The sequence below is a fragment of the Colobus angolensis genome, unplaced genomic scaffold (genome assembly GCF_000951035.1).
Source record: "Colobus angolensis palliatus isolate OR3802 unplaced genomic scaffold, Cang.pa_1.0 Scaffold24, whole genome shotgun sequence".
In the NCBI taxonomy this organism is placed as follows: domain Eukaryota; kingdom Metazoa; phylum Chordata; class Mammalia; order Primates; family Cercopithecidae; genus Colobus; species Colobus angolensis.
This window is the reverse complement of record NW_012115599.1, coordinates 2,999,559-3,012,666: the sequence shown is the minus strand read 5'-3', so window position 1 is coordinate 3,012,666 and position 13,108 is coordinate 2,999,559. Positions and strand designations below refer to the sequence as shown.

Below are 13,108 nucleotides of genomic sequence, written 5' to 3'. Positions count from 1 at the left end.
CTGATCCTTTAAGGGAAAAGGTAAACACCAGCTGCCAGTCTTTTGGTTGTAGAATAAGATAAAGCATCCATTGATGCTTTATCCCTAAAGTCAGGAAGTACCTTGCTAATAAGGACTGCCTTTTAAAGTTCTTTTGAGGCCAGGCATGGTGGCTCTTGCCTATCATCCCACACTTTGGGATGCTGAGTAGGAGGAGGGCTTGAAGCCAGAGGTTCGAGACCATCCTGGGAAAAAAAGAGAGAAAGCCCCATCTCTACCAAAATTTTAAAATTATCTGGGTACAGTGGCATGAACTTGTAGTCCCAGTTATTCGGGAGGCTGAGGTGGGAGGATCACTTGAGCCCAGGAGTTCAAGGCTGCAGTGAGCTATAATCATGCCACTGCACTGCAGCCTGGGCAACAGAGTGAGACCTTGCCTCTAAAAAGTAATTAATTTAAAAATATTTTTTAAAGTTGTTTGTAATTTTCTGCTCTACATGTGTAAGACAGCCTTATTAACTGGGGAGTAAGCGACCTTATCACATCTCCTAAATAGAAAATAGGAGCACGTCTGACCTCATGCACTTTAATATTGCCTTCATTTTTTAAAAAAAGATTTATTCAACACTTCTGTGCTGGGACTAAGAAAAATCAGTCAAAATGTGCCCCTCACTCTTCTTTCCACTGTACTCCAGCCTGGACGACAGAGCAAGACCCTGTCTCTAAAAATATATATATATATATTTTACATTTTTTTAAAGAAAAAAATAGGCGGGGTGTGGTGGCTTATGCCTGTGATCTCATCACTTTGGGAGGCCGAGGCAGGTGGATCACTTGAGGTCAGGAGTTTGAGACCAGCCTGGCCAACATGGTGAAACCCCATCTCTACTAAAAATATAACAATTAGCCAGGCATAGTGGCATGTCCCTGCAGTCCCAGCTACTCAGTAGGCTGAGGCAGGAAAATTGTTTGAACCTGGGAAGCAGAGGTTGCAGTGAGCCGAGATGGCACCACTGCACTCCAGCCTGGGCGACAGAGCTAGGACTGCTAGGACTTTGTACCCCTATGAAGTCCCTGTAGTTTGTGTTCAATCTCTGCTGTTTTCAACAAACTAGCAAAAAGTTGCTAGCTATAAAGCCCTTAATAAAAGTGTGCTTGTTTTGAGACAGAAGGAACACTGAGGGAAGGAGAACCAATCCAGGGAGGAGAGAGTATAGTGGCCGCCACAAGGGACAAGCAAGCACAGAGCTTTTGTTGATTCAGCAAGCATTTATTGAGGACCTGCTGTCTGACAGGCCGGCCTGTGCTGGGTGCTGAGGGGCTACAGGGGCACAGCAAGACTCTTCCCTTGAGAAGCCACTGATGTCACTGGGTCACTCAAGGTAAGCATGTTCGAAAGGGCTAAATTGAAGAACAAGGCAGGAAGTCCGCAAGGCCAACGGAAGGCCCCAGAGAACAAGTAGAGCTCAGAGGCTCCGAAGGCATCCAGGAGTAGAAGGAGGGTCAGTATTGGCGGGCAGGAGCAGCCCCTCAGCTCTGGCCTGCCCTCAGGCCACACCATGGCCCATGGGCTTCTTGCACACCCACTGACAGGGGGTGTCACAGGTCATGTCATTCCACTTCTGCTGAATGTGGACACAGTCTTCAGTCTGCCCATTCTTGTGCCGCCAGTTGTCAGGCTGATTCCTTTCCCAAAACCTGGAGACAACGAGGTTTATTCTGTTGGATGAAGGAAGCATCCCTTCCCCATGCTGTGGCTTAGGAAGCTGACATGTGATGGGTCTAGGGAACTGACATGAGATGGGTCCTTCATCTGCTAGTGGCCCTAGGATGCGGACAGGGCTGGGAGAAGGAGTACCCTGAGGGTGTCTGTGCTCAGGTTGCCCTTAGTTACTGAGGATCCAGGGACAGAGAGGGGTGTCTATGAAGCTGCAAGCTCCCACCCCAGAATTCACACTAATACGCCTTCTGAGGGGGCAGGATCCCTTGGAACCAGGCCTGAGTAGGGTAGGGAGAAAAAAACAGAAAGCCCCACTCATTGGCTGCATGCCAGCCTCAGGACCTGTCCTTTCCTAATGACCCTCTGTGTAGGAGTCCAGGTAAGAGCGATGACCATGCCTGTGTGTCCAAACACACACACATCACATACATAACACACACACACCTCGCATACCACATGCATTACACATGCCACATACATGGCACACACACCACACATACACCACATACACATCACACACGTCACACACACATATACACACAACACTACCACTTACTGGGAAGGGACACACAGTGTGTAGCTAGGCCCACCAAAGACAGTGCCCAGGACAGTGCCAGATGGTGGCTAGACTCATGCTTTGTTCTGGGCGGCATTGAATGGTGTCCCATCAGTCCAGTGCCAGGAGCCCTCTGTGCCCCTGTCAGTGAGACCGATCCAGTAGTACACTTTACCTGTGACCTCTACCAGAAATGCCTGCAGAGAAAAGGCAGTGTCGTTGTTTGCCCTTGTGTGTGTGGAGCCAGTTCTCCAGGCCACCTGGAGAACCTGCTTATAGATATACACATATAAATGCATATCAAAAACTGTAAACAGAATTTTAAAACACTTTTATCTCATTTGGAGAAAGTTAAGAGGTAAGATAAAACTATGTACTATAGAATTTTTTAGGATATCTCAACTAAGGGTAAAACCAAAGGAAAACATTTCTACTTCTTTAGTAAATGGCTTGTGTGAAACATCAAGCTCTCACTAATTTTTTTTTTTTTTTTTTGTATAGATGGGTTTGTTTGATGAGGACTGTGATCCAATGATTGTTTAGCAACAATTTTACCAAACTGTAAATTCTTTTATTAACAGGCATTATAAACAGATAATACTAATCTTATTTAAAAACCATGAGTGCCACACTGGTGAATATACAGCTTATGAATAACTTAAAAAGTATTTCCCATTTTAGGCCGGGCGCAGTGTCTCCTGCCTGTAATCCCAGCACTTTGGGAGGCCGAGGTGGGTGGATCGCCCGAGGTCGGGAGTTCAAGAGCAGCTTGGCCAGCATGGTGAAACCCCGTCGCTACTAAAAATACAAAAATTAGCAGGGCATGTTGGCAGTTACCTGTAATCCCAGCTACTAGGGAAGCTGAGGCAGGATAATCACTTGAACCCGGGAGGCGGAGGTTGCAGTGAGCCAATATCGCACCATTGCACTCCAGCCTGGGCTACAGAGCAAGACTCTGTCTCAAAAAAAAAAAAAAAAGTATTTCTCATTTTAAAAGGCAAACACAGGATACAAAAACCTATACTAAACAAAGAAGCTATAATATGGATACACGATCGATGTGTCTAAAATGATACATACAGTACATAACTAATGTTAATTATGTGATCAGTACATTTTTCCATATGATTCCCTTCATGCTTCACTTTCCCCAGAAATTGAATTCTGTACTTCGTCTTCTAAAATTGGTACAATCAGGTTATCCTTGGACATCAAATTATATTTCATCACATATTTAATAAACCGATGACACAAAAATGCTTAATTTTCATATTCATTAAATATCTGCTGATGATGGGAAATAAACATGTGAAAATATTCTGTAAATCTCACGGCATACTGATTTTGGTTTCACTACAGATGATTCCTTTATGCTAACCCTGCTGGGAAAATATTTATTGCTCTTCAGAAGACATGCAGCACCATCAAATGTGTGTCTAGTATAGTCTACAGCAGGACACTCTTTTGGAGTTTTATGAGCTGCACAAAGAAAAATCCACTATTCAGTTGCTGTCATTTGAGTACAAGTGTCTGGATGACATTCACTCTGAAGTTTGACAGCAAGTCCAATTAGCTCAAGGCACAATTGCCTTAAATGTTCATACGTCCATACACATTCATCTTGGCCTTTAGGTGCTTCAAGAATTTTGTCAATATTGGAGTAATCTGCTCTTATGTTCTGTTAAATATACTGTTGAGCAGCTAGTGTATTGTCCATTTCATCAAAGGATTCATCAGGCCAATTCTATATATCCTGTGCCTTGGTGCCCTGCCTGTTCTGCCTCAGAGCTGCCATCCCCTCTGCCGTGACCATAGTGCCAGCGCCTCCCATAGCTTGTTAAGAAGATGTGGTTTACAAAGTTGCATGTTCTTTCTCAGATCAGTAACAGTGGTCTCAGGAGAGCCACAGGGGGTGGGCAGTTCTGCAAGTCAAATTGGACCACAAACACTGTGGTTCTTTGTTAGTAATCCTGGCAAGTTCTGATAAGGACCACGACAGATGAGCCACCTGGGACAGTATTGCGTTTGGTGGTCCTCGGACTCAGAGTTGTGTGCCTGGTCTTCCCAAGAAGCCTGGGTCTCCTGTTTATGGGCCCTCTAAAGCAGCTGGATTAACTGACATTAAAATCAAGACAGGCCAGATGCAGTGGCTCACTTCCAGCACCTTGGGAGGCCCACGTGGGTGAATAACTTGAGCCCCTGAGTTTGAGACAGCCTGGGCAACAGGGCGATACCCCATCTCTACAAAAAAATGCTCCCAAAAAATAGCCAGATGTGGTGTCGTGTGCCTGTAGTCACAACTACTCAGGGGAGCTAAGCTGCTCAGAGGGCTGAGGTGGGTGGATCGCTTGAGCAAGGAGGTCAAGGTTGCAGTGAGCCATGATCAGGCTACTGCACTCCACCCTGGATGACAGAAAGAAACATTGTCTCCAAAAAAAAGGTGACTGGAAACAAGCCTGAGGGAAAACCAAATGCATGAGAAGGGAAGTGTGCTCCTAGCACTTAAGGGCATCACTTGATTTCACCTCCCCTTGGCCTTCCTTCCTGCTGATGTCTCTTGACCTCTGGTGTCTTCCTCATTCATGGAAGACATGGAGGTTTGCCGTCAGTGGTTCTACCTCCAGTGCATGTGCTTATCAGAACTCAAGCAATATTTGCTCACTGCCTGGCAGAGGAGACATGGAGGTCTCTGTCATACCCACTGAGAGCAGGAAGGCCAAAACGCCACAGTCCCTTATTCCACACCAATTCCACCAACAATATCCCATGCTCGTAGCTCTGATCTGCTCCTCCTTGGAGGCCACAGATGCCAGGTGGGCTCCTTGGGCCACACAGAACTGCTTAGCCTCATGCCAAGACTTCTTGATACGAGAAAAATAATATAAGCTTCCACCATTGAACTTCCAGCCTTGCAGGACCATCTGGAGAAGCTGACCTGGAGCAAAGACTGGGGAGAAAAGAGAACCAGGAGCTGCTGGTGGGGGTCCCAGAGGGAACTTTTCTGACCTCTCTAGGGCTTACCCACTGAGGTTCACAAGCTCATGCAATTCTTGATGCCCAGTGCCCCAGGAGCAAGTGCTGGCCTTCCTGCCCAGCACTCCAGGAAGCAGCCCTCAAGACACCTGGCTTGGGCCCTCCTGGGAGGCTCAGGCAGCTCTCTCTTTCCAGATACCTACTTCCTGGCTATACTGCCCTCTCTCCCAACTCATTGCTACCACCTGACAGTCCTCTCCACCCCAACTCCTGCCATATTCCCTGGGGATTTTACAACTATCCCATAGCCTTACTCATTTCCTTGTCTTCATCTCCATCCACTTCCACTGCCACACCCATGGCCATCCTGGGACCTGGCCATCACCTGGTCTGCCTGGCCTTCCATTTTTCAAACTCTTACAGCTCATCCTGTGAGCACAAGCCCCGATTCTGTCAGCTCTTTCATCCCTCCTTGCCACAACAGCCTGATCTTTGACATCATCTGTGCCACAGCTGTTTGAAATGGTACCACACAAGTTCAACTAATCACCAAATTGTTCTTTTGTTCAACATGCATTATGCAACATTCCTTAACTTCTTTGAGCTAGCCACTGTCACACTGTACAAAGATCAATCAGACATGATTGATGCCTTCAAGGAACTTAGAGTCTAATAAATGAGACAGATGGAGAAAAGGTACTGAAGATGCATTGATTAAAAAACACATGCACAGTAGAATAGTCACGGAGGAAGGTATGGTCTGTTTCATCTGAGCAGGAGGTGGGGCTCATGAAGGACACCCTGGATGAGACGTTACTGGAGCTGAGTTTTTTTTTCTGTTTTTTGAGACAGAGTTTTGCTATGGATGCCCAGGCTGGAGTGCAAAGGCACAATCTCAGCTCACTGCAACTTCTGCCTCCCGGGTTCAAGCGATTCTCCTGCCTCAGCCTCCTGAGTGGCTGGGATTACAGGTGCCCACCACCGTGCCTGGCTATGTGTTTGTGTTTTTTAGTAGAGATGGGATTTTGCCATGTTGGCCAGGCTGCTCTCAAACTCCTGACCTCAGGTGATCCGCCTGCCTTGGTCTCCCAAAGTACTGGGATTACAGGTGTGAGCCACTGTGCCCAGCCTGGAGCTGAATCTTAAATGACTGAGGAAGAGTTTTCCAGGTGTTCAGTGTCAAGGAGAGAACCCCAGGCTGGGAAAAGCATCAGCACAAAGGCATAAAGGTCTGTAACAGCCTGGCGTGGCCTGATCTATTCAAGCTACTTGGTATTCTCGGGACATAAAGGATGGGTGAGTGATGAATTTGGACAGATTCACCAACACTAAATGGTACATCCCATGTAAAAGAGTTTGGATTTTTTTTTCCCTATCAGCAATGGGAAGCACTGCAAGGTTTTGAGAAGGATAGTAATACGTCCAGATTTGCACTGGAAAAATGTCAACCTGGTGGAAGCTGAACCAGAAGAAGGCACTCCTGATCAGGCCAGAAACACCAATGATAACACAATGGCGAAAATCCCAGTAAGAGAGGGGTATAAATCAGGGGCTGGAAAAGTGTGGTCCCAGACCATCAGCATCACCTGACAACGTGGTAGAAATGCAAATTTTCAGGACCACCAAAGCCCTCCTGAATCCAAAATTATGTTTTAATAATCTGCTTCAGCAAGCCCTCTGGTGGTTCTGATGCCCAGAACTAGTCGTCTAAACCAACAACTGGCAAACTCCAACCTGTCAGCAGTGTCTTTTTAATAAAGTTTTTTGGAGCATAGCCATGCTTATTAGTTTACTGTCTTTTTCTTTTGCTTTATAATTCTGAACCGAGTTGAAAAGTTATAACAGAGACTGTACAGCCCTAAAGCCTGAGATATATATTTCTTTGCCCTTTAAGAAAAAAAATTAAGCTAATGGTTCTCAGCCCAGATGTCATTAGATCCACCTAGGGAGTTAAAAATAAAATCCTGATGCCAGATACCCTCACCAAAAAAAAAAAAAAAATCAGAGTTCTGGAGGTGGGTCCCCAGGCATCAGTATTTTCAAAGCTCCTTGGGCGATTCCAGGGGGCCCCCAAAATGGAGAAACACTGCTTTAGGTCTCACCTAAAGCAGCAGTGAGAGCTGGGAGGAATAAGCACATTGGAGTACCAGGAGAGGTGTGAAGAAGGGGGGCCTCCAACCCCAGACCAGGAACCAGGCAAAGCAGTAAAGTGGGACGTCACTGCTGCCCACCAAGCCCTCATTTGTCAGCTCCCATTTCTTCAGTGACTGCCCCAAACACTCGCTTCTGTCTCTCAGCTGCCCTCTTGTCCACAGAGACTGCTGCCCTTCAGAAGCACAGGCTGCCCTTCAGTCAAATAGAACTGCCTGAAGTTTCCAGAACCTCATGATTTTGTGTCTCCATGCCTGTAAACCTACTGCTCTCTTACCCTATTTGCTTGTCAAACACCTATTCATCCTTCAGGATGAAGTTCAAGAGCCATCTTCTCACAAAGCGTCTTTTGATCCTTTCCCCACAGATCTCTTCCCTCCCCCTAGAAGATTCCTTTTCCCTTCTTTTTGTTCTGCCCCTAACCCCAGTTCTCAGTACCTGCTTTTAACCTATCAGTCTTACACCTGTCTGTGTGTCTTTCATGCATGTCTGTACTACTAGCCTGTAAGCTTCTCAAGCGTACCTGTCACACCTTATTCACTTTTTTACCCAGCACATCACAGGGCCTCACCTCAATCAGGTGAGGGCATGAATGCTGGGTACTTTGTTAAAGGCCTTATATGTGTGACCTCATTGGATCCTCACTGTGATGCAAATATTATTGTCCACCCCTTGCAGATGAGAAAAGTGTAGCTCAGAGAAGGTAAGTAACCTGCTCAAGATCATACCATTTGGGATAGTGGGAAGTCAGAAATAAGGCTGTGTGGCCCACTAGCCCATGCTGTCCTTATCACACACGTGCACCATTTACAGTTGGTTTCCCGTGTTCATGGGAACATGAACACAGTTTGGTCACTGTGACCAGGTTATAAGCAACGTGAGAGCAGGAACTTCCCACTGCACACCATCTCCACCACTGCCCAGGCTCCTCGGGCCCATTTCTCTGGATTTGGTCCAGGAGATGCATGTTGCAGTAGAAAAGAGGCTGATGAGACAGGAGACTCTACCCTCTCAAGAGACTGTGCCCTCCCCAGCGGGACTCCCCACTCCCACTTACTCTGGGTTCTTTGTAGCTGTTCCTGTGAAGCAACAACCTCATGGAGGGTTGTCAGGCGACTCTGCTCCTGCTGGATTTCCATGGTTAGAGTTTTGGTGTTCTCTAGATCTCCTCTTAACCTCTGGATCTCAGCACTGGCCTTCTGCAGATTGCTGTCTAACATCTGGGTCTGGGAAGTTAAGGCCGAAGCATTCTTCATTTCTTGTTTTAGGGTCTGCATCTCTCTGCTGGCATTCTTCATATGACCATTTAAGACCCGAATCTGGGCATTTAAGGTATTGGCATTTTCCATCTCTGCCTTGAATAACTGAATCTGAGCATCTGTCTGGTCCAGACAGCCATTTGCTTTTTGGATCTGGGCTGTGACCATTTCCAAATCCCTTTTTAACATGTGAATTTCATCACCAGCCCTTTCCAAATGACCTCTTAGGAACTGGATCTCAGCACTGGTGTTGAAACTGCCTTTTATAAAGGCCTGGGTCTGGGAATTTAAAGCATTTGTGTTCTGCAGATTTTCCTTCAGTCCCTGGATCTCAGCATTGGCTCCCTCCAAACTATTTCTTAAAACCTGGCTCTGGGTCCTCAAGTCATTGACCCTATCTAGATGGCCTCTCAAAAGATGGATCTCAGCATTAGTGTTCTTTAAACTGCTATTGGCTAACAGAGCCTGGGCATTTGCCATTTCCAAACTGGCATTCAACATCTGAATTTCAGAGTTTGCATTTTCTAAGCCTCTGCTTAGCACATGGAGCTCAATGCTAGTGTTTTCTAAACTGCTTCTTAAGAAATTCTGGGTCTGGAAAGTTAAAGCATCTGCCTTTTCCAGGCCTCCCTTGAGCCTCTGGATCTCAGCATTGGTTCCCTCCAGGGAACTCCTTAACATCTGGATCTGCAAACTCAGTGTAGTGACATCCTTTAGAACTCCTTTTACCATCTGGATGTCAGCACTGGTGTTTCCCAGATGATCACCGAGCACCTGGAGCTGCGAATTGAGATTGTCCACTCTGCACCTCAACATCTGGATCTCTGCTACCCAGGCGCTGGAATTCTCCGTGTGGCCTTTAAATATCTGGATAAGCTCTTGCATTTCTGCCTCCCTGCCAAAGTGGTGATGATCTGGAGGGAGGAAGTGAAGAAGGCAACCAAAGAGGCCCATTATGTAGGGTAGCATTGTATGGGCCAACCAGAGTGTTCTTAACATTTCCAAGGGAAATGGGTACTGCACAGCTCTGCCAAGCGCCCTGCTGGTCACACCACCACCCAGACCCTGGGGACGGTCCACCTGAGAATGTGGGCCAAGAAACAAAGATCTAATTAACTGTTACACACAAATGATGGGGTCAGAAGGATTGAAATGCTTGCCTGCTGTAAGCCAGCTGCCACCAGGAGTCATGCTGGTAAGGCTTGGATTATTTTGTCATTATAATTGCTCAACTTGAAAGTAACCGATTATATCATTTAGAGCTGTTGAAGTTTAATTTTACTGAAATTTGACCGTAGATGGGTTGTTATGGGAAAGAAAATAGATATGAATAAAGCCTGTGGTTAGTCCTGCATTATACTTGTACACAAAGCATAGAAGCTCTTGATTCACCATTGTTACATGCTAAAAACCTCCGTAAACGTAAGTTTTATGATGGCAAATTCCATGAAGAAGAAAACACAAAGGGAAGAAAGAGAAACAAAACAAAGTAGTTGCACTAGGAGGAAGTACCCTGTTCAACCCACAGGGTTATGATAGAGGCATGCCATGCCCTCCAGGTAACTAACACTGGACCTCAATTGAAATGGCCTTTTAAAGAGCCAGCACCCCCAGTGTTAGATAGGGCAAGGGTCCCTACAGAACAGTTTGAGGATACAGGAAACCTGAGTAAAAGGCCTTATGCTGGGGTCACTGGAGGAGACTCCGCAGCCCCCTTTAATCTGCAAGGTGTTTCCCACTAACCTCATGTGCATCTACCTCTGGTACTGCTGGCATCCTTTATTCATCTCACGAACTAGGACCTAACCTCATATATCCAGGATCCTCTTCTGATTCTAATCTCCCCTCAGGAATAGGGAGAAAAACTCAAGTTGGCAGGGACGCTTTCTGGAGCATCCATTCTCTATTTCTCATGCACTGCCTACGTAAATGTGTGAGACCTCAGTCACTGTGCTAAGGTAAGAGAAGCGACCTTTCAAGGTACTGGAAGTTCAGTCAAAGATTCTATTTTGTAAAGATAGACAAATAAATCAATGTAACAGAATGGAGAATCCAGAAGTAGACCCCCACACATATGGACAATTGATTTTCAACCAAGGTGCAAAGGCAACTCATGGAGAAAGATAACTTTTTCAACAAATGGCGCTGGAACAATCCATTTCACACCATTATACAATAATTAACTCAAATGAGGCAGAGACCTAAATGTAATACTAAAAACTGTACAATTTCCAGAAACAAAGGAGAACATCTTTGTAGTCTTGGATTAGGCAGATTTCTCACATATGAGACCGTGAGAACAATCCATAACAGAAATAAAATGATAAGTTAGACTTTATCAAAATTAAAATCTTGTTAAGAGAATGAAAAGACAAGTCACAGACTGACAGAAAATATTTGCAAATTACATGACTAGTAAAGAACAAAGAGTACATACTCTATGATCCCTTTTCTATAAAACGCTAGAAAAAGCAAACTAATCTGTAGTTACAGCATGTAGATCTGTGGCTGCCCAGGGATGAGGGGAGGAAGGGAGAGGAAGGAATGACAGAGAGCCACAAGGAAACTTTGGGGTGAGGAGGATGACTATGTCATGATGATTGTGGTGATGGTTTCGGGGGCACATACATATATCAAAACTTATCAGATTGTATGCTTTAAATATGTACACCATTAGACCGCAATAAAACTGTGTTTTTAAAAAATTATCTCTTCTATGAGGATGGTGGAACCCATTCAGTGGTCTGGGGGTACTGGGGGAGAAGTTCATCCTAGGTTCTGAGCATCTGAAGGTCCCGGCTCCCTCCGCACCCCACCCCCACTGTGGCTACTCACTGTTGGGTTCAAAAGGTAAATGCCCCGTAATGTTGTCTCCCAGAATCATGGCTTGCACAGACTTCAGCACAGGTCTTGTGTGCTGTTGAACTGAGACATTCCATTTTCCCAGGTCAGCAAATCCCCAGCCCTGAGACTGGGAGGATACACTGTCCCATACACAAGAGGGTTCCAGAACTGGGAAGACAGCAGCAAAGACTCTCCCTCATGAACCTCAGTTCTTGGGATGCTCCCTCTTGGACAGTGGCCTCTATCTGGTCCCAGGAAAGCTGTGGCTTGGGGCTGGAGCTGGAGGTAGAATGATCTTTCTGGGAGCAGAGAGGCCCAGAGAGGTGCATCTGGGGCCCTTGGGAACTTTGTGCTGAAAGGAGAGAGAGTCAGTGAGATTTGGGTCACCTGGGGGCTTACTCACTACAAAGAGAGTCACAAGAGAGAAGACCAAGGTCACAGCCATAAATGCTGGGGTAGTCTGAAGAGCCTTGGTATCTTGGGGGCTGCAGAAGCTGTTGCCACAGAGTCCACCCCTATAGGGGAGAAGCCAGAGTCCAAGGTGAGAGGGTGCTGTGCAGGCTGAGACATAGTCAGACTATCTGGTTCCATTTCCTGGGTTGTCTAATGGGGATGAGAACCCCTGCCATGCTTATCATACAAGTGGTTATGGAGAAGGAAGATGAAACACTCTGGACTGTTCACCAGAACGAGGTGTGGGCATGGTAGCAACACAGAGGCGAGGGGCTCTGAGACTGAGACCACTGTTCTCCAAATCTCAAGGAGGCTTTGGTGGTGCACAGGGCACAGAATCTGGCACAGAGCACAGAGCAACAAAAGTGTAGTTTGAATGAAACAAGAAAGGAAGGGAGGGAGGCCTCACAGGACCGGCTCAGTGTGCAGAGCCGGGATTCCAAACCAGGACCATCTGAATTCAAAGTTCATCCCCTTTCTCTTGCCAAGTCTGCATCCCCAAGGACAAGGGTCTGGGGAGAGCAATAAGACAGCAATAAACTGCCTTATGGCAGAGGGCCAAAGGACAGGCAGGCTAATCCCTCACTGGGCATGAGCTGGGGCCCCAGTTTTCTTACCTTGGGGGTGCAGGGAGACACATTGGTTATCTGTGCAGAAGCGGACTGCCTCACCATCCATCTCTGCTTCCTTGATCCTCCAGCACTGCTCCCAGCCACTGGCTCCTGGAAGGGCGGTCCTGCGGACCAATGGGAGTGGAAGCAAAGCTAAGACACCCACACTTCTATGCTCTTGACAGAGGTCCTGACCACCCTCCCAGCTCTTCCTCCCTCCCCGCCTGACTCTGCAGAAACTCGCCCCAGTGGGACCCTCCCCTAGAGGCTCCCAGACACCGATCTGCCCTATTTTCTTCCTCTTCCCATTAGCACTTTCCCGTCAGTTCCCAGCCCCATCATCCCAACCTCTGCCGCATCCAGCATAACCCCAAACACACCCCTTCTTCTCTAGTGGCTGGGACTGGCCACCTAGGAAGGGGGTCTCAGCTTTGTGTAGAAAACATCCGGCTGGGTGCAGTGGCTCAAGCCTGTAATCCCAGCACTTTGGGAGGCCGAGACGGGTGGATCACGAGGTCAGGAGATCAAGACTATCCTGGCTAACACCGTGAAACCCCGTCTC

General features: G+C 46.8%; 1 protein-coding gene and 1 pseudogene across 1 annotated transcript; both read right to left on the bottom strand.

Annotated features, from left to right (window-relative positions):
* Window positions 1-1,865: 1,865 nt before the first annotated feature.
* Window positions 1,866-12,684, bottom strand: CLEC4F (C-type lectin domain family 4, member F). The gene is given in 8 exon segments (XM_011945217.1): window positions 1,866-1,977; window positions 2,325-2,452; window positions 5,033-5,190; window positions 8,437-9,552; window positions 11,474-11,563; window positions 11,882-11,947; window positions 11,950-11,997; window positions 12,553-12,684. Coding segments are annotated over 8 exon segments (1,779 nt in total). The 5' UTR covers window positions 12,614-12,684.
* Window positions 3,390-4,068, bottom strand: LOC105514077 (annotated as a pseudogene).
* Window positions 12,685-13,108: the final 424 nt, after the last annotated feature.